At 39.3% G+C, this 21,591-nt stretch overlaps 1 protein-coding gene across 1 annotated transcript in view; it reads left to right on the forward strand.

The window, feature by feature from the left end:
* The first annotated feature begins 1,057 nt into the window (after positions 1–1,057).
* LOC140364381 (NEDD4-like E3 ubiquitin-protein ligase WWP1) overlaps positions 1,058–21,591 on the forward strand; it is a 55,559-nt gene continuing 35,025 nt past the window's right edge. The window contains exons 1-7 of the mRNA XM_072450487.1: positions 1,058–1,197; positions 10,941–10,994; positions 12,348–12,437; positions 12,942–13,080; positions 14,566–14,690; positions 17,361–17,510; positions 18,331–18,397. Coding sequence (XP_072306588.1) covers positions 12,368–12,437; positions 12,942–13,080; positions 14,566–14,690; positions 17,361–17,510; positions 18,331–18,397 — 551 coding nt within the window. The 5' untranslated portion in view covers positions 1,058–1,197; positions 10,941–10,994; positions 12,348–12,367. The remainder of the gene's footprint in view (positions 1,198–10,940; positions 10,995–12,347; positions 12,438–12,941; positions 13,081–14,565; positions 14,691–17,360; positions 17,511–18,330; positions 18,398–21,591) is intronic.

A 21,591-nucleotide genomic window follows, 5' to 3' on the forward strand; every position in this document is an offset into this window, starting at 1 on the left:
CTTTTCCAGGTGAGAGAGAGAACGGTGCAGCAAGGAGATGACGGCGTCCTCCACTCCGATGCCAGGCCGATATGCAAACTGCAGCGGGTCCATGGCTGAGCTCACGGTGGAGCGGAGGTGGTCCAGGACCAGCCGCTCCAGTGTCTTCATCAGGTGGGACGTGAGAGCCACTGGCCTGAAGCTGTTGAGGTCTTTGGGGCGCGGTGTCTTAGGCACAGGTACCAGACAGGAGGTCTTCCAGACCTGTGGTACCACCCTCAGCTTCAGGCTCATGTTGAAGACATGCTCCATAACTCCACACAGCTCATCTGCGCAGGACTTAAGGAGCCTGGGGCTGATGCCATCAGGTCCTGCTGCCTCCTCATTTTAATCCTCTTCAGCTCACTCCTCACCTGTGCTGCTGTGACAGTCAGTGGTTGGCAGGGGGACTGTGTGCTGGGGGGATGGGTGAGTCCAGGCGAAGTGGGGAGCTGATGGTCCGGGGCAGAGAAGCGAAGAGGAACAGATGCAGGTTCAATAATAGATCAATAGATAATTTGTTCATATGGTTGTTCATATTTTAATGTCAGTGTAATTCCTCATTCGTCCAGGAGTGTTCCATTGTAGAAAAAGGTTCAGTTGTAAGTCATCTGGACTCAGTTTAGAAAAAACTAATGATTTTAATGCATCTTTCCTGTTCTGTAAAGCACTTAGAATTACTTTGTGAATTGAAAACACCAAGTCTAAAGGATAAAGTCTAAAGAATAAAGTCTGAAGAATAAAGTCTAAAGAATAAAGTCTGAAGAATATAGTCTAAAGAATAAAGTCTAACCGCCATCAAAAGCAACACAACAACAACAACAACAATTGTGCTCTACATATAAACTTAACCTTGTCAAGTTGTCTATATTTGTTAATTTCCCATACCTATTTAAAAGTTTCAAACACAGATGAAGTCCTATATGCAGAGCAGTTTAATGAGATCATTTTTCTCTCCCAAAGTGACGTTTAATAGTGCGATAAAAGCGTGTTCTTCACATTCTCTTTAAGGCTGATAAGCGTTCCATTAGTCAGCGGCTCTGGGTTGCGCCTGTCGCCTGTTCTGCTGCTGCTGTTCCAGTCATGGCCAGAGAGCAGCAGCTCTGACCCGCCGGACCTTTTACCCACAACCTTCGGGAAAATAAGGACGTTTAAGGTGAAGACGGGCCCGCACATCTGGTGAGTTAAAACGCGTTTATTCTTTGCTTTAGACGAGGACACGCTGGCTGTATTCACTGCATTGAACTAAACTGACTAGCGTTAGCTTTCACAAGGCCGAAAACTACAGCTACTTTCAGCTGCCCGATTTGTTCCCAAACAAGTTCTGCGCATGCGCCCGGCGTCTGTACGGCACGGCGGAAGGACAAATGACATCCGACTCTAGTTTGTCACCAATCGATGTTATTTATATTTGACAGAACTAAAATATTGAATTGCTAATTTGTGCTTTTTGCAAGCGTCGGAATTATATGACTACGCAATGCAAACGGAGAGAAGGCTGAACAGAACGGAATTAACATATCTGAGGTCAGTGTTTATGCTTTTTTACCTTGTATTGTGCATAACTTTGCGAAACGCTTTTATATTTGCAGGATTTACGTCATATTTATTGTATGCATTGGCTACTGTACGGCCCTGGACATTTACCCGTGTCTCGTGCAGTCGAAATGATTCAAATGTAGTAATTTAAGACTGCATCACGCCGGCTTTCTTTAAAGGTTAGCAACACGAATTGGGCAGTTGTTAGCAAGCCGACTAGCTGTCAGCATTTATGATAGCTGCTTAACTTTTGCAATGTACGTTTGCTAAACCAGTTTGGCAGCTCTCACAGCCAAATATAAAGTGACCCGTTTGTTTGCACACACGCGTATCCTCAGAACAAGCAACGTTATGCGGCTATTTGACTAGTTTCCGGTGAATAACCAAAGCAAAAAAACAAGCTGGGCTAAGTGGCTAGCTTCATGCTAACTAGCCACAGAGCAGAGATAGCAATCGCTGCAGATCAGTGCCATCGTGGGCTCTTTTAATCCAGACAGCATTATCTGACAGCTATTGTCCTGTGGTGACATTAAGGAGTCAAAACAGAGCTTTAGGGCAGATTAGTGTGCGGGTTTGTGGGGCAATCGTGTCTAGTCCAACGACGTTTTGTTTGTGCGGGACAACAACATTAGCTTCAACTTCAACACCTGCATCTGTTTATTGTTTGTTTGACATAGTTTGTTTTGTGCATTATGTGAAGAAGCGGGTTCCCATCAATAGAGGAGACTGGTGGCCCCCCATAGTCTTAAAACCAGTTGTTGAAGGAGCTTTACTGGGACAACAAATCACACTTTGCTGCACGTTCTATTGACATAAACAATGTACAGGTAATTATACTGATAATAAAGTGGACTGCTTGAATATGAAATAAAAGCAATAAGCCTACTCTGCAAAAGGTACAGGATAAAACTATTTCAATTAATACAAATCAGCCAATTAAATATATGAGACATGATGGAATATAATATAAAATGGCATGTTGTAGATTGAGAATGTTATCATCATCACATCACATTGTCGGCACAAAGTAAGAGCCCTGAGGCATGGCTCGGCTAAATCTGCTTTTGAATACGCCGTTGTTTGTAGATAAAGGCTTCTTGTATTAAGATATGAAGTGGCTCTTGAGACGGTGGTGTAAAATATGTAACAGGGTTTTAAAGTTGACCAGTTTCTCAGTTTAAATCAGGGATCTTCCTTAGAAGGCATCAAGGCAAAGCTTTGTTAAACCACAGTATGATTTAAGAAGGTCTGTTTAGTTTCGATACGAGCTGCTCATGATGTACTGTACATTTGGCTGTAACGATAACATTTACATAATGTTTTTAAAGTATGATTCTGTTTAGGGAGCACGTTCTAAACAACTCCAGGAGCTTTGACATTTGCAAGATGACAGAAATATGAACTGAAAAACTAATGCCATAATCACACGCATTTCAGAACATGTTCGTTTAAACTACAGCTACAACAACATTTTTCTATAAATAAATTGGATTCTTTGTCCTTTGCATAGGAAATTCTTTGATCTAAATAATTGCAGCCTTTGTTATTTGGTTATTCGTCCACTCGACGCAATGTTATGCAGCTCGATCAAGTATCCATAGAGAAACGTTGTTGTTGTAAATTTCATATGCTTGTGTTAGACATCTGTGCTTACAAATTTGTGATAATAACATGGGGATTAAATGATGGATTAAGCAGACAGCCAAAGACAAAGACAAAACCCAAATTAACAGCTGGACTAGACCCGTATCGTGCAATCATTTCACTATATTAGGCGGCAGGACAGTAAAACGCAGGGTCGTATTCGTATCTGAAATATTTCAAACCGTCCCAGGCGTCATGGCACCTCTATCAAGGCCAGTGTTTACAAAGCAGACACTCGCATCTCCTTTTTGCACTTTGTCGAAACACAGCCGAGCTGACCGAGCAGATCTGCGTTGAACTATCCCAAAAACAACAGTACACTTTGTTTCTTCTGCTCGTACGCACAGTTTTTCACGTTCAGCAACGACATCTCGGCAAAGCACAACTTATTTTTAGTGAATTATAAGCCCTTCTCCCTCGTCTACTTCATCATCTATTCAGCGGTCGGTGTAGACACGGACTCGGGTGCGGCGGATAAACGCTTCCAGCCGTTTAACCCGCGGGAGCATCTGAAATCGATGTGCGCGTGGAAGGTATCGTCCAAGTTTTCATTATTGCTGAGAACTCGCGCAGCGCAATAGTTAAGCTGCTGCAGTTTGTTGCCAGGGCAGTGTTAAATGCCGTGATTGACTCGCGCTGCGGCGTGAAGTCATAACTTGTCATCACCATAAACCTGCTGCAGTTAATCATTAGCGATCCGTGACATTTGCTTTAGACTTTGCGAGGCACCTGCTCAAAACGGCTGCGTAAAGTGGAACGGTTGCTGTGATTGGTTGTGTATCACATGTTTCCATGGAGTTCGAGCTGTTTGTGGAATTACATCACGCCGTAACTGTTTCCTCCAAATATATGATTCATACATTAGCTTCAATGCGTTTTCAATGGAAGTGTTAGCGTTAGCACTGCAAACATCGCACGCTATTCAAATTCAGGAGACAACTACTCGACTAAAAGTGAGCAACATAAACGTCTTAAACACTTGGGTATCACGTGTAGCACTGTTTTGTGTAGATTATTAACATGTAATAAACCAAGTCATAAACATTTCTTAAATCTGACGCTGTTGAACAAAACTGCACCAGAAACATAGCAGTCCACAACAGTTTGTAGTTTATTGTGTTTATTTAATCAAAATAATGTGAGAGAGACGGCAGAAAACAAAACTAAAATAATTTTAAAAAACGTCACATGACAATAAAATCAAATGATGTACGGTAAAAATAAATCTCAGCACATATTGTCCAACGTCAATGTCCTGTTTTGTCCAAAGTTTGTAGAATTTGTCCATTTTCAAATTGAACTCGAACGTCATTTTATACGTTTTTCTATCGATGATTTTAACACATTTCTTGATCGTCTGTTCAGTCTTTGTCGTTCATTTTTTTGTGTTGGATTTATTTCGCTGTATGTTCCAGAAGTATCCATGTACAGCGTCCATATCGGGGGATTTTGTATTATTTCATCAAGTACAGCAACGTTTGTGAACTTTACAAACTGGAGCTGGAAGTATTGGAACATATTGGCAAATGTAAACATACAAACCAAATGAGTTTAGTGAGGTTTGTTTTGTTGCTTCTTTGAATTGAATGTGATTGTTATATCACACAACACAACAATAGTAATAACTTAGAAGGGTTTGTATAGGGTCAAAATGAGACTGCTGTGTGCTCTCTGCATGTCATTATAAAGCTTGTTACAGTCCAAGAACCAGGAAGTGTGCCGTTAAAGCAGTGGCATTATTAAAATAAACTCATTACAGTGAATACTCGAGGAATAAGTTTGAATTGCCGCAAACAGTTTAAAATGGCCTAGTTTTATTTTTCATGATTTTAAAACCGTAAAACCCGGGTACAACGCCTTGAACTCATTATTTACTGTGATTGATTTAAGTGAAGTAAGTAACATCGATACGCGTCTGTCGGGTCATTACTGCGAAATAAAACCGCAAATCTCCTGAAAGACTTAACAAATAAACGTATTAAGCAAATGTAAACAATCCAATGCATTTCAGCTCCAAGCTTACACTATATATGATATTTTGTTGTTGTTATACCGCTCTATAATTACAGCTTCTCCTTTCGCCGATTGCAGTCATTTGTAAGTGCGCCTCGTGGTTTACTTTTGGGACCGATGTGGTGAGGTCTCACATGGTTGTCGACTGCACTCTTGGCAACAACAAAACTGGCCTAACTTTTGACTGAAATATGTTGTTGCTTCTGTAAAATGCATCTAATTATTGTATTATTAAACATGTGTTGTATAGTCCAGACGGGACAAACCGTTTGAAAATATCGTGCTTTACTTTCTTTCATTCAGGCTTCACTTTTGCCGTTCGATTTGATGTGTTGCTGTATAACTTTCTGTACCGTCTTCAATTCTCGCTTCGAACGACATTGCGCTTAAATTTCAAACTCGGGATCTGTTTTATTTTGCATTTGTGGAGAATCTCGAGCCGTTCGAGCCTGTTATTGTCTGTGCTTTGTCCCGCTCTCTCATCGAGGGTCTCTTCTTCATAATTGCGTCCTTAAGATGCTCGGGCTGAGTCATCGCGGGGACGCCGAAGGAGACGGGCAACTTTGGGCTGCGAATTTAGAAGGATTTTGTGCCTGTTTTGGGGAATTTAGAAGGATTTTGTGCTTGTTTTTAAGATAAGATAAGATAATCCTTTAATATCCACACAAGGGGAAATTTGGTTGTTACAATGCAGTAGAAACAGGAGGAAAGGACAGATTATAGGAAGTTTCAAAAAACACACTCTTAATAGAACTCTTAACAAAACAAAAACAACTTAACAAAAACTCCTCACCTATCTTAATAGGGAATGGAGGGGGGGAAATAAAATAGATAAATAAAAATAAAAAGATAAAGATGAAAATCATTATTGTATTATTATTATCTTATAACAGAATAAAATAAAATTGGGAATTTAGAAGGATTTTGTGCTCGTTTTTGGGAATTTAGAAGGATTTTGGGCTCGTTTTTAGGAATTTAAAAGGATTTTGTGCTCGTTTTGAGGAATTGGATTTTGTGCTATTTTTGACGAATTTAGAAGGATTTTGTGCTCGTTTTGGGGAATTTAGAAGGATTTTGTGCTCGTTTTGGGGATTTAGAAGGATTTTGTGCTCGTTTTGAGGAATTGGATTTTGTGCTCGTTTTGAGGATTTAGAAGGATTTTGTGCTCGTTTTCGGGGATTTAGAAGGATTTTGTGCTCGTTTTCGGGGATTTAGAAGGATTTTGTGCTCGTTTTGGGGAATTTACAAGGATTTTGTACTGGTTTTGAGGAATTGGATTTTGTGCTCGTTTTGAGGAATTTAGAAGGATTTTTTGCTCGTTTTCGGGGATTTAGAAGGATTTTGTGCTCGTTTTTAGGAATTTAGAAGGATTTTGTGCTCGTTTTGAGGAATTGGATTTTGTGCTATTTTTGACGAATTTAGAAGGATTTTGTGCTCGTTTTGGGGAATTTAGAAGGATTTTGTGCTCGTTTTGGGGAATTTACAAGGATTTTGTACTGGTTTTGAGGAATTGGATTTTGTGCTCGTTTTGAGGAATTTAGAAGGATTTTTTGCTCGTTTTCGGGGATTTAGAAGGATTTTGTGCTCGTTTTTAGGAATTTAGAAGGATTTTGTGCTCGTTTTGAGGAATTGGATTTTGTGCTCGTTTTGAGGATTTAGAAGGATTTTGTGCTCGTTTTGGGGAATCTACAAGGTTTTTGTGCTCGTTTTTGAGGAATTGGATTTTGTGCTCGTTTTGAGGAATTGGATTTTGTGCTCGTTTTCGGGGATTTAGAAGGATTTTGTGCTCTCTTTGAGGAATTTACAAGGTTTTTGTGCTCGTTTTGAGGAATTTAGAAGGATTTTGTGCTCGTTGTGGGGAATTTAGAAGGATTTTGTGCTCGTTGTGGGGAATTTATAAGGATTTTGTGCTCGTTTTCAGGGATTTAGAAGGATTTTGTGCTTGTTTTGGGGAATTTAGAAGGACTATGTGCTTGTTTTTATACGTGCACAGTAAAACAAACCGATAAATGAGGAAAATGCTACAATGTGCCATCTGTCCACGTCTTAGGGTTAGAGGTGGGCAAATGTATATCGAAATGTAGATATCGTTATGGTTGTTTTGAAGAAATGCCAAATTTGAATAGTGAGTAAATTGTCATAATAAAAATGCTACAAAGCTGATGTTGAAAAAATGATGACCTAATACTTCAATACTGCCCATGCATAGTAAGGTTTTCAATATATATATTTTGTTCTTAATGATATTGAAACCCTCAAATCCGTAGACGCTTCCTACAATCTTAATACAGTGGCTTTTAAAACATAAATCACATTACATAACCAACAAAAGTTATAAATCTACACTTACAGTGTCTTGTTCTCTATAAAATATTAGTTCAGCAGTTCATTTGGGTCTTCTCTGGCACGGGAATGCTCCTGGGCGCATTTAAAACGTGGAGCTGAATCCTGCTTTTGGAAAACATAAATCTCTAATTGCAAATCTCGTTCACATGTTCCAGTCATGACTCACATTCTTTTGACTCTTAAACACTTTCTGCTGTCTCTGCAGTGCTGTTACTGTATGGAATGAGTAACAAAACCTCACAGTAGTTAAGAGGCTCTTGTAAAGCCGTGTCTTAGAGGTCAAGCGTGGATGAGAGCTGAAGTCATATCTGCACGGCTCCTTATAAGGCCGTTTCCACACCGACAGTTTTCTGGGGATCATCAAAATGGCCCCGATGCATCACCAAATGATATTTTTATGGCCCGGGATACGTCTCTTTCACATCAAGGAGACTGTGCTCTGTCAGAGGGGGCAGTTATTTTTGTAATGTAATGTTCTCTGCAAACAACAAAACAGTCCATCTTATTCTGCGTAACGTTGGCTTGTCCTGTACTTCTACTGACAAAAATAAACTTTGCAATATTGGCCAGAAATGCAAAACGTCCATCGAGAAAGTTTGGCAAAAGGAAAACATGGAACGACTATTTTTACCATGATATTAATGAGAACATTTGATTTAAAATGATAATTAGGGATGCACATTTTGCATTTTCCTCTTTAACTAATGAATGAGAACGCAGTACTCTTTTGTTGTTATTTTTTACTGTACAAGTCATACCGTATTTTCTGGACTATATACTATATTTATACTTGTATACTTATACTCCGGAGTGACTTATATGTGATATTATTTGTTATTTTCACACTTGCAACCGCATTTCATACTCCAGTGCAACTTGTATATGTTTTTTTCCTTCTCTTATGCATTTTTTGGTGCAACTTATACTCCAGTGCGACTTATAGTCCAGAAAATACGTTAATTAGAGTGCATAACACGGCTGAATTAAAGCCCCTGTAAACGTTGTATGACACACTGTTGTTGTGATGGCCAAAAATACTAGTTCTGAGTTTGCGTCAGAAGTTGACTCCATATCCCATGATCCTTTGTGCCGCGGCACCGTCAGAGCTGCTGTTTGAGCCAATCGGATCGCACACTACACGCTTTCCACATGGCTTTAACAACAACAACAACAACAGAAGCGCGGAGCTGCACGCAGATGGAGCAGAGAGGAAAGCCGAGCAGAGAGTGTGCTTGTCCCGCTGCTTTGAAGTCACAGATTTGGTTTGGTTTCCCCAAGACATTTTAAAGCGCTAAACGGGAAAAGACGACAAACGGTAGCTCTGTGGAAGTACAGCGTGGTACTCATACTTGAGAAATACCAGCACAGTGAGGGCCATCACTTTTTTAATTAAATGTGTTTGTAGAGCACAACACAAAGTCTGTGATCTGGGCTTGCTCTGGGCCTGCTCTGGGCCTGCTCTAGATCTGATCTAGATGTTATCTGTCAAGGGGCTCAGCCACAGAACCCCAGACCCTACTGACTCAGTGTAACGAATTTGAAAATAATCCTGTTGACTTATGGTTTTCCCAAAAGACAATTTCCCTCCGATTACTCTCTGGAAAACAACATATGGCCCACATGTGTTCAGCCTCATCATGTTTCCCCTCTGTCTTCATACCTCTGATATCTGGCCCAATTGGTATTTCTGCTACATGGGCCAAAGGGTGCTATTCCATAAGAACCAGAAGACAGTTTAACCCATTTTTGCGCCGGCCTGTGGGCAGTGTAAGATAAGATATTCCTTTATTGTCCCACATGGGGAAATTTCATTGGTGCAACGCAGGAAGATACAGAGGTAGATCCACAAGAACAGATCACTTATAGGAAGTCTGAAAAACATCTCTGGTTTCCCATGCCTCAGCCAAAGGTGCCACATGAATGGCACTATTTTAGCAGGTCACTGCCAATTCACTTAACTGCATGATATGATTTTATTTTATTTCTAGTGATGCATCTTTCTCTGTGAATATTAGCATCTTTCTCTGTGAATATTAGCCTATTATATAGGCTGATTAACATCAAATAATATACATTTTGTAGCTTGAAACCAGCAGAACAATGCTAATGTGGCCGTTATTTCCCCTTGTGGCCCTGATCTACTGATTCTAATGCCCAAAACACACTGCACAAGCATTTTGGAACAAAACGATTGGCGGGCACCAGGCTCTCTACTTCATCAAGTGTCTGCTTCAGCAGATTGGAGTTTGCAGAGAGACAGCAACTGCTGTGCCTCTCCGTGTACACACTGTGCCTCTCCGTGTACTGTGCCTCTCCGTGTACACACTGTGCCTCACCGTGTACACACTTTGTCTCACCGGTGGAAAGCAGAGAGAATTGACTGCAGTTGTTCTCTATGGTAAAGTCTAGATCGGACTACAGCCCATAGAACGGTCTAAGCCAAAGCTGCTGAATATGTTCAGCTTCACCGTCAGACGCAAGATTTTTTGAAGCGAGCCTTGCACCTGCCTGCAGGAGGCACTTCACTTGCCGTTCCCAAAAAACAGTGTGTTTCTAACCAAGCTCACTGTTCACTGCCCCATAGTGAGAGGGAAAACAGAAAAAGGAGAAGTGACTGTGGGGAAGGAGGAGAGTAAAGTCTGTGCAGGTCTACAGGGAGAGAAAGCACTAAAGTGCTGAAGGTAGAACAGTTCAGCATCAGTGATCATAGACTACACACTGCATTGCATCTCTGACTCCCAGCCAGCTGGATCCACAGATCAGACACTCGTGAATGTTGTGAATAAAGAGTCAGGTTCCCACTCTTCATAAAAACTATATTTTTGGCTTCTTTGCAGCTCACGCTGCTGCACATGGATGGCTGCAGGTCACTGCGCCGTAGCCAAGCTTAGCTGAGACAGCCAAGCCAAGGTTTTGGAGATCCCCCGCTTTTAAGGCTTTTCCTACGATAAACATAGTCCACCCACTGACAGAATGTACAAGTCCTTTTTCAGTCCGTTAAGTTTTTATTTGGACAATATATTTCCTAAAATAATTGGTGTGCAAAAAGTATATTTAGATCACGGTAATATTGATATCTCAACAACCATATTGCAATCATTTCCAATATCGTGCATGAATCAAATCCACAACCTTTTGTCTAAAAAGCACATATTCCAGCCACAAGTTACAGGTAAAATTGAGAGTTGGCTCCGTTTACAGCAAGAATGCATGTTTTTAAAGCTATTTTTAAGCAATAAAAACGCCTCATTGAATAAACAAGTGTAATTTTGCACTGTGACACATTTCAGGCAAAGCGATGACCCCTCCACAGAGACAAATACCATTAAAATGATCATTTCATTATTTTTCTTTCATTATTTTTCTTTCATTTGTTGCAGAGGAGCCATGGGACACAGAGTTGGCTGAAGCAGGAAGTCTAGCAGCCACAGACAGTGAGTGAAGCCATGACTGACCATCACCACATCAAGATACACACAAAGTCCAAACAAACTGCCAGAGTAGCACCAACGCTCCGATAAAAGTGCAATAAAGCTGATTTAACTTAACTTTAGCCGACTCGCCTCTAAATTTACCAGGTTCAAGCGAGGTTCATATTTGACGAATGGGGAGAGTAAAGTGAAATAGCGACGTGCAAATTCGTCCTGTTGCATGTGGTTCTGATCAGAGACAGGTTCCTCCATCCAAAAGCACAAGGTCGGAGCCAGCGAAAGGCACGCACATAAGTTCATCGGTGGCTCGGGCCGCACAATATCGATCAGAAGAACATCAGCGTCGCGATATCGGAGAGTGTGTGTGTGTGTGTGTGTGTGTGTGACACGCCGTTTCTTCTTCTGCGTTCGTGCCGGACACAAAGTGCACACGGCGACGCTTTGAAATCCAATTAAACGTCGTGAGAGTACAAATCATGCCAGTCCTCCAAGTGATGTGAAGCGTGAAGAGCCTTAGAAATGGCGATTAACTGAACGTCCCTCATATTTTATCATTTGTTCAGCTTATACAATGCACGGCCCACAGTAAATTATAATGGAAGCGGCCGACCTTTGACCAAAAATGCTAATAAATCAAATGCATAGCCTACATAAGACAAAAAAACGACAACCACCTGATATTTTTTTTGAATGAGCGCAAAATATCGCAATAATATCGATATCGCAGTACTTGACTCGCATATCGCATTTTTTTTCAGAAATTGTGCAGCGCTAGTAGTAGAACTGTCAGTGTGTCCTTGGGCAAGACACGTCACTAAAGGATATCACAATCTTTCAGCTGACTTTGAAATCAAACCTTCTGAACCGCCAAATGGAAAAGAGCAGTTAAAATGATGCGAGGATACAAATTCAACAGAGATTACCGATTGGTTTACTTGTTACCGTATTTTCCGGAGTATAAGTCGCACCGGAGTATAAGTCGCACCGGAGTATAAGTCGCACTGGAGTATGAAATGCGGTTGCAAGTGTGAAAATAACAAATATTATCACATATATCACATAAGTCGCTCCTAAGTATAAGTCGCACCCGGGCCAAAACTATGAAAAAAGTAGTCATATAGTCCAGAAAATACGGTATTTGTCTTTTATTACAATGTTTTTTGGTCTTTTGATTATAGCTTGACCTGTATCGTGATCGGAAAAGTGTTTTTAGTTCAGTCCCGGGCCAATGCGTCCAAGAAGGCAGCAGTAAAAGCTAAAAAATCCACTTGGAGACGAGCTGCTGTCGTGACCTGGTCGTGTTTCTGTTTGATTCCAAGTGAGATTGGATGTTATTGAAGTGGAGTGTGCTTTCAGGGTTTCCCACTGTGGGTGACATGGCCACTGCGTCATCGAGAGCAGAGTCCAGCCACAGCCTCAGAGGAACCTCGCAGCTCCATGCCATCGGTGAGGCCTTCAACACTCATGTGGAGAAATCTATGCTAAATTGCTTTGTTTGTCTTAATTACATAAGTCAATAATGAAAGAAAGGGGGGAAGAAGTGATAGTATAAAATGAGTATAGATGAGTGAATAAAATATAATAAGATGAATAAAATATAAGATGAATAAAATATAATAAGATCAAATAAAATAATATGAAGTTAAATTAATACAATAAATATAATAAATGAATAATGAATTATTTGACAATTTATCCTAATATTTAGCTATTTTTAAGATGACGATTTCTCATATCTATTAGTGTTTAAGGAAGGAATTTTCCAATTTTAGGATAAAATATGAGCATGGAAAATTTGTTAAAACTAAAACATCACACAAAAAGTTTAAGAGTGTATTATACATGAAAAATAACCTTCATAAAGTTTTGAAATCCAAATGTCTCAAGGTTTTACAGACTGCACCTGCACTCGTTGATGTTTGGTATGTTTTTTTTTTAATGTTTTGCCAGTTTCCTGTGCCAAAATCAAGAGGAAGAAGAGTCTGTTCGGGGCGGCCATTTACGTGGAGGCGTCGGTGGACGGAGAGTCTCGACGGACCGCAAAGTCCCACAGCTCCTCCAGCCCCAAGTGGGACGAGAGACTCACCCTGTAAGACCCCCCCTCATACTAAAGACCCCACCGTTTCAGGGAGGATTATTTATACAATTATTCATGTTATAATGGACTTTGGAGTTTACAGCTCATTGTTCCTGTCTCGCCATAAGGTCATTTTAAGTCATTACCTTCAAGAAATATTGCCACGCCTTGTCAAAATGAGAAAGAGTTCTGTTGGAGGAGAGACATTATGCTTTTTATTTGGGGCGTATTTGATATTAAACATGCGCATTATTTAATAACATCGTCCTTTTGAACTGAAGCATATTTTCATTTATGTGTTTTTAGTGTTGGAAAGATGTAGTATATAGTATAGTAGAGTTTGTAGTATTTCAAACCTGCCATAACTAGTATCTAATCTATAGACTTTTTGCATCTATGTTAATTTCTTACATCATTTATCTTCTGGGAATAAAATAAAGTTGAAAAGTTCTTATAAAACTAACAAGTGGATCATCTGATAATGGTTTATACAGTAAATACGCACTCGGGCAGTTCTCAGTCTCTCTCTGAGTAGTCTAAGCCATTTTCTAACCCTTTCTCCATCTCATTAGCTAAGAAAAGATGCCAGACGCTAATGCTAATTGCTAATTAACGCGGACAAGATGGATGACTTTGTCCTCGTTGTGCGTCATCCGTGTTCGGAGCTGCTAATGGAAGCACTTGATATTCACAAGGACTTGATTGTCATTGGCACATTTTGACCTCTGCAAACAAGAAGCATTTTGTGTCGTTTATTTGGTTTCATAAGCGATTCAACTTGATTTTTGGGGGAATTTATTTCAGGATATATGATGGTTTAAGTTAATTCTCACAAAAAAATATTGGTGCATTAATGGGTTACTTTCTACTACTTTGTACTAATCAGATAACAAGAATAATAGAATAATAATAATACAATAATAGAATAAACATTACCGTATTTTCTGGACTATCGCACCAGCCAAAAAATACATAATAGAGAAGAAAAAAACATAAGTTGCACTGGAGTATAAGTATACAAGTATAAATATAAGTATAAGTCGCACCCCGGCCAAAACTATTAAAAAAAAACAAAAGTGCGACTTATAGTCCGGGAAGTACGGTAATTTGATTAGATTTTTGGTGTTTACATGAGAAATCCGATCATTAAAATGTGTCTGTGAATAGATTTTTTGATAAACTGTCATGACAAAATACAATTAATTTAAAGATAACTTTAAACGTCTATGAATTTTGTCTTTGTCACATTTCTTTACCATTTTTTTGTATAACTTGTCAAAATCGCAAAGAAATCAGACTACTCGCATCAGATGGTGACATGATGACTAATCGGATAACTCCAGGAATCCAGATCATTTGGTGTGCATGTAAACAGCTGGACTTTATCTGATCAATGCAACTTGTTGTCCATCATTTATTTAAATGAAAAGGAACCGTATTTACCCACTGACTTGTTCTAACATTTCAAACCTTTCCCTTTGGCACGTGTCTTTGTAGGAATGTAACGCCGCACTCCCAGCTCGACTTCAAAGTATGGAGCCACAACACGCTGAAGGCCGACGCTCTTCTGGGCAAAGCCTCGCTGGACCTGATGCAGGCGCTGGAGCAACACGACAGAAAACGTACGTACCGCGAGAAACGTGAGCGCCGAATGAACCCTACTTTCCTTTTCTAGTCCAGGAGCGATCCGGCGCCTTCCTCATGCCGATCCATTTGACTTCCTCAAGGTTTCGGACGACCAATGACCACAGTTTACCTGCTGCACATTTGGAGAATCTCAAACTTCCTGTAGCATTAGTTAGCATCAGCATTAGTTTGCGTTAGCATTAGTTTGCTTTAGCATTAGTTTGCGTTAGCATTAGTTTGCGTCAGCATTAGTTTGCGTCAGCATTAGTGTGCGTCAGCATTAGTGTGCGTCAGCATTAGTGTGCGTTAGCATTAGTGTGCGTTAGCATTAGTGTGCGTTAGCATTAGTGTGCGTCAGCATTAGTGTGCGTTAGCATTAGTGTGCGTTAGCATTAGTGTGCGTTAGCATTAGTGTGCGTCAGCATTAGTGTGCGTTAGCATTAGTGTGTGTTAGCATTAGTGTGTGTTAGCATTAGTATGTATTAGCATTAGTTAGCATTATAATTAGTTAGCGTTAGTGGACGTTTTCAATATCCAGCCTAAAAAATAGACTTAAATGTAAATAACTTTTTTTTTTAAATCTGGCTGACTAAAATCTAACTTTATTTTGTCTTTCGGAAAGTATTTTTATCTTTTTATTTTTTTTGAAGCTGATCACAAATTTGAACAGTCACAAAATAAAAGATTTCACGGTTGTTTGGTCCCAGTCTCAATAATCGCGAATAATCATTAAATCTAAATTAAATTAAATTCTATTTAAGAATATAAGGGTTTTTGTCTATAAGAGTTTTGTTTATAAGAGCTTTTCTATTAAAGTAACTTTTTTTTTAAAGCTTTCTATAAGTTATCTGTTCTTTTACTCCTGTACATACTGGCGTTGCAACACAGAAATGTCCCCATTGTGTGGACAAATAAAGGCTTATCTTATCTAAATCGCAATGTTTTTTCTCACAATAATCGTGACACAAAAATCTGATATCATCTTTATAGCTTCTTAAAAATCTGATATCATCTTTATAGCTTCTTAAAAATCTGAAATCATCTTTATAGCTTCTTTAAAAATCTGAAATCATCTTTATAGCTTCTTTAAAAATCTGATATCATCTTTATAGCTTCTTTAAAAATCTGATATCATCTTTATAGCTTCTTTCACCTCAAATTAACTGCATTTTGCCCTTCACCTGTAACTCGGCCAAAGCCTGTGCAAGCCTGAATGGAACATGTTTTTAGGGCCATTATTTTAATAGTTTAATAGATAATGATAGAAATAGATTGGCTGAAGACGTCTTGATAGAGAATAATTTAAAAGGAAGTGCATCATTAAGTACCTTTAGTCCATAACACCTAAGACAAAAGACATTACAAGAGCATTACACTTACAATACATTAGACAATATACAATACACGGTTTATAATACACAACACAGAGACAAACCTGCTCCAATGTGACCGTCTCCCCGCTGCCAGAGCACTTTTGATAACAAAGAGCGTATAAAACATAGGTTCATATGAATACAGTTCGTGTAGCCATCCGTCAATAGTCCAGGAGTGATTCATGGCAGAAAAAAAGCAATCATCTTGACACATTGTGCAGACTCAACCTGTGGAACTCCTCCATGATAAACGCAGAAACGAGAAGAACATTGCACATATAGACATTTTTCTGTTTGAGTTATTTCACAGCGCTGGCAATAAACAAAAACATAACCTTACGTAAGCTGATGGATGTTTAAGATTTAAGAATATATACGTAACATATTCCAATCTACAGGGGCTCTGCACTGGAATGATCTGCATCCAACTTCTTTGTAGATTCATGGGACAGAAAACGTGAGATAGTGAATGCTTCAAAGACGAATGACACAAATTAGAAATGGTTTGAGATACTGAAATACTAGTTTTCTGTATTTTTAAAGATGTTTTTGCCCCGTAGGCTTTATTAGACAGGAGAGGACGAGGTGAAATGGGGAACGAGAGGGGAAGACAGCACCTGAAATACTAGTTTATTCTTTTTTTGACATTTAAATTACAATAACAGACATCTTTTAGCTTGAGTTTGAAGTCCAGATAATGATTAATGATTCTTTTAATCGTCACAACCTTACATGCGTTTATCTGATTCATGATTACCACTTGTCATTGTCTGCACATTAGAAGTAAGTGGAATTTAATCTCCTGCGACAAGTTGGCCACTGTCCAGGGTGTACCCCGCCTAAGGCCCGAAGTCACTGGGATAGGCTCAAGTCACCTGCGACCCCAAAAAAAGGGAACAAGCGGTAGAAAATGGATGGAATTTAATCTCGTCTGTCCAGGCTGACGATTAGCAATTTCCTCTCTAAAAAGATTGACGATGTGTTTCTTTATTCTTGCGCTAATAGACATTTCCAAATTAGCCAAATTCACCTACATTTTATAGATCGTTCTGTTGTGTTTGGGACCTTTTTGGGGTCTCATAAAGCAAGATTGCCGTTTTGATTTTCCTTTTAATTACAAACTGGCTCCTGTGGTTGATTTCACAGTTGTGTTTATGAGATTGGATAATGGTAAAACTGTCCATAAAACCTCCATAAAACCAGATCTAGACCCGGTTTAGCCCTTGTACGTTAGTGTTTTCCCACGTTTGCCTGTGACTGTTGAGCCTTTTTCATTCTGTGCGTGTTTTCCAGTGGATAATGTGAAGGAGGTGCTGAAGCTGAGCGTGGATCAGAAAGGGGCCGTGCTCCAGACGGGAGAGTTGACGGTGTTTCTCGACGGGCTGCTCCTCTCCGAACAGAACGAACTGGCTCCTCTCACCAACGGCAACGCAGCCAACGGGAGTAAGACGCTGAAATACTCTTTGTTTTTATGATATGAAGGCGCCTCTGTGCTTCTTCCTCGTCACTTACAGGGTGTGGGTCCTCCGATGTCATTTAAGAATTAAGAAAAGGAGTGGGCGATTCTGACAAAAACTAACATTTTTGGGATTATCTCAACAGTGAATGTGCTAAAATGAGTCAGTAAATGTCTTGGTTGCAATGAACATTAATGGACCTTAAAATTAACCACAAAAGTGCAGAAATGTCATTTTATTATCTTGTTTGGAAGATTATACTAGAATAAAGTGCAGAAATATCCATTCATACTCTCTGTTTGGGAGATTATACTAGAATAAAGTGCAAAAACATCACTTTATTCTCTTGTTTTGGGACATTACACTAGAATAAAGTGCAGAAATACCCATTTATACTCACTGTTTGGGAGATTATACTAGAAGAAAGTGCAGAAACATCACTTTATTCTCTTGTTTGGGACATTACACTAGAATAAAGTGCAGAAACATCACTTTATATTCTTGTTTTGGGACATTACACTAGAATAAAGTGCAGAAATATCACTTTATTCTTTTGTTTTGGGAGATTGAACTAGAATAAAGAGCAGAAGCATCACTTTATTTTGTTTAGGAGATTACACTAGAATAAAGAGTGGAAATATCACTTTATACTCGGAGATTACACTAGATATTTATTTTTGAGTTAATCTGTAATCGTTTGAATTACAGACAATATGCAAAATGATAAATGACAATGATGTTTATCCCTCACCTCATGTATGTTAATATTATATATGTTAATGATGTTTCTTTTGTATTGTTTGTAGAAGTCCAACAAAATGGTGATGCCATTCACGAAAACGGAGAATCCTCATCCTCAAGGGCTGCAAACAGGTAACATTTGAAAACAATCTAGTGCGAGTATGTTTTATTTTATTGAACACTATTTGAAATGCGTAGTTCTTCTCTTTACCACAAGGCCGTCCTCTCTCACTCCCTGCAGTGGTGTTTCCTGCACTTAAAACCAGTGACTGTGAAAGGATATCCCCAGTTTGATCTATTCCGTGGCTGTAAAGAGCTGCTCTCTGCAATGCAGTCTCTGAAAACACTGCACTGCACTGCACATGCACAAAGGTTTAAATGTTAATTATGACCCAGGCTGAAATAATAAGACAAAGGCAAGGTTACTTATTAGAAAGAAATGATCTTTTATAAACTAAATATACCGTATTTTCCGGACTATAAATCACTCTGGAATATTAGTCGCACCAGCCAAAAAATGCATAATAGAGAAGAAAAAACATCTATAAGTCGCATTTTTTGAGAAATGTATTTGATAAAATCCAGACCAAGAACAGACATTTCATCTTGAAATACATGACGCACAGACAGAACTGTGGTAAGTGTCTGGTCTGTTAACGTAACATATTAACAGTTATTCAGATAACTATAGCATAAAGAACATGCTAACAAGTTTAGCAAAGCATCAGTTTTACCCCAAATCACTAAATCCATTGAATTCTTCTTCCTCTGTGTCACTTCTAAACAACTCCACAAACTCCAGAGGTAGAGGAGGTGCAGATTCTTCTTCTGCGTCGCTTAGAGCCTAGATCGCGTGCAAATAATCAATATGTGAAATGAGGTTGCCAGTGTGAATATAACGAATAATAACACGTATAAGTCGCTCTGGAGTATAAGCACCCCGGCCAAACTTTGAAAACGTATAGTCCGGAAAAAACGGTAATAAAATAAATACATCAAAATAACCAAATGTATTTTATTTTGCAGGCTTTGACCACAAATACTCTTCTATCCATTAATCTAAACTTGAATTAGCTGAGTACAATAAATTTGCAAATTTGATCACTTTTCTTGTACTTGACCTTTTGTACAGAGATATTGACATTGTTTGTAAAGAAAAGTGGTATAATCTGTGTCCTCTACGTGGCAGCGGTCACTTCTTTTGAGCCTGGACTGAGGCTATTTAGTGTAATTCCAGTTTTATTTCCATGCTTTGGTGGTGTCCTCTGTGTGAATCTCAGAGGAGGCTTTGTCCTGCGTCACTCGTCCTCCGTGCGACTCGTCCTCAGACAACGGCTCCAATGTCAAAAGTCTTTTATGTGGCTCAAAACCAGACTGCAAATAACGACACCATTTACTCGGCCGTAAAAAACACCAGACACTTAAGTGGCTATTGAATTGTGAAAAATATACTCCTTTCATACTTCATATTATGTCTGTTGAGCTTCACAATGTGGCTAAACCTGACTTTAATATTAGATAAAGCTGTTTTTACATTGAAATATGGGCCAGGGATGTCACAATATTGAGGTTTTGCGTGATCACAATTTTATGATTATTCACAACACCGTGACCCAATAACTGAGACTGGGCAATTCATTATTATTGTTTGACTCAAGCTCAACATTCATTGTTTTTATTGAGAGGTCGACAGCCAATCCTCCGTCAGTAAAAGCATCCAATCACCTTTTATTTATGCAAAAAATCAAAATAAAACAACGGCTCTTGCAGTGCTCATTCAAATAATAATCTAAATACAATAATGATAAAAAATTTGTGGTTTGGAGCAGCGTTCAGACTTTGGAGGAACATTTTTGATTGTGTTTTGTGTTAAATGGCAGTTATTAAATGAAAGTCAGTACTGAACGCCTGGACAAATGAGGGATTACCACGACATGTTTCTAATACTGAATGCCATTAAAAAAGAAAACTTAAATTGGAATCAGAAATTGACATTGATTAATATATTGTAAAAGACATGGTAAAAAACTGAAATCTTTTATTTTCTTTAATTCTCCTGACTTATATCCTGCTTCCGAAGAGTGCACACGCTTTTTTGCTCGCTCCGCTTGCTATCGCTGCTTTCCTTATTTATTTTGCTTTTTAATCAGTTTTTGTCTTCCAAACATTTTTGCTTTAGACTTTTTCAAGTAAACCAAGGATTTTAAGAACATTTTTCCAGTTTTAACGACATATCTGACGCCAGCGACATGTCCGGGAGAAGAAGGGAAAAAGACTGTGAACGCTGTCGGAAATATCAACAAGGAATTAATGAGCTGAAAACACGGATATTTGTTTTGGAATCTGAAAAAGTTCTTCACGAAACCATTCCTGTGTCAACCGATGGTAAGAAGAGCACACTTTTTACAAGAAAAACTGCTACTTTCAACCTAAACCGCAGTGACTCTGTGTCGTTTACAAAACTGTCTAAAAACCAGAAAGACCAGGCTGTTTCTTGGAACAAACTTGGAGCAAAGCCTAAACGATACAAAGATAACGTGAAGTCACCTAAAATACAGCTCACAAACAGATATTTACCACTTTCAGAGATGGAATTAAATGAAAAAAGAAAAGATGACGTGGCCAAAATACAGCGAGGAGAATCTGTGCCAGGAGCCAAGGTCACGCAGATTGTTTTAGTTGGGGACGGCGCGATAAGTCACGTGACGCATGAAAAGATAAACACACATTCTTTTCCAAGCGCCACTGTTTCTGAGATAACGTCACTCCTTCCAAATATTATGGCTAAGCATGGAGGAGCTAAACAGCTGATTGTGCACGTGGGTGCAGTGGACATGCGGCGGGAACAGACTGAAGTTTTGAAAAAAGACTTCTTGAAGTTATTCGACGTGCTTGATAAAATGGAAATCAAAACATTCATAAGTGGACCTCTTCCAAACATCGACAGGAGGATAAACAAGTTTAGCCGGCTTCTTCAGCTGAACACATGGCTGTCCAAAGAGTGTTCCCCGAGAGGACTACACTACATTGAGAACTTCTATCTATTCTGGAAACGAGAGGACCTGTTTAAGAGAAATGGCCCCCACCTATGCAGAGGTGGAGTGAGGGTGCTGACAGAGAACCTGCTCCACGCTCTGAGGCATTGGACTGGGCCTGGATAGGGTCCTGAGCAGATAGTTAGAGAAGAGAGGAATGAGAGAAGAATTCCTGCTCCATCAGCCAGAGACCGAGCCAATGTTTCAACATCAAAAGCACCACAACCTCAGCCTCCACCAAAGGATTCATCAGCAGCTGCTCCACCACCACCAGCAAAGGATTCAGCTCCA

The sequence above is a fragment of the Eucyclogobius newberryi genome, unplaced genomic scaffold (assembly GCF_026437365.1).
Source record: "Eucyclogobius newberryi isolate DKJ021-1_F unplaced genomic scaffold, fEucNew1.0.hap1 SCAF_18, whole genome shotgun sequence".
Taxonomy (NCBI): domain Eukaryota; kingdom Metazoa; phylum Chordata; class Actinopteri; order Gobiiformes; family Gobiidae; genus Eucyclogobius; species Eucyclogobius newberryi.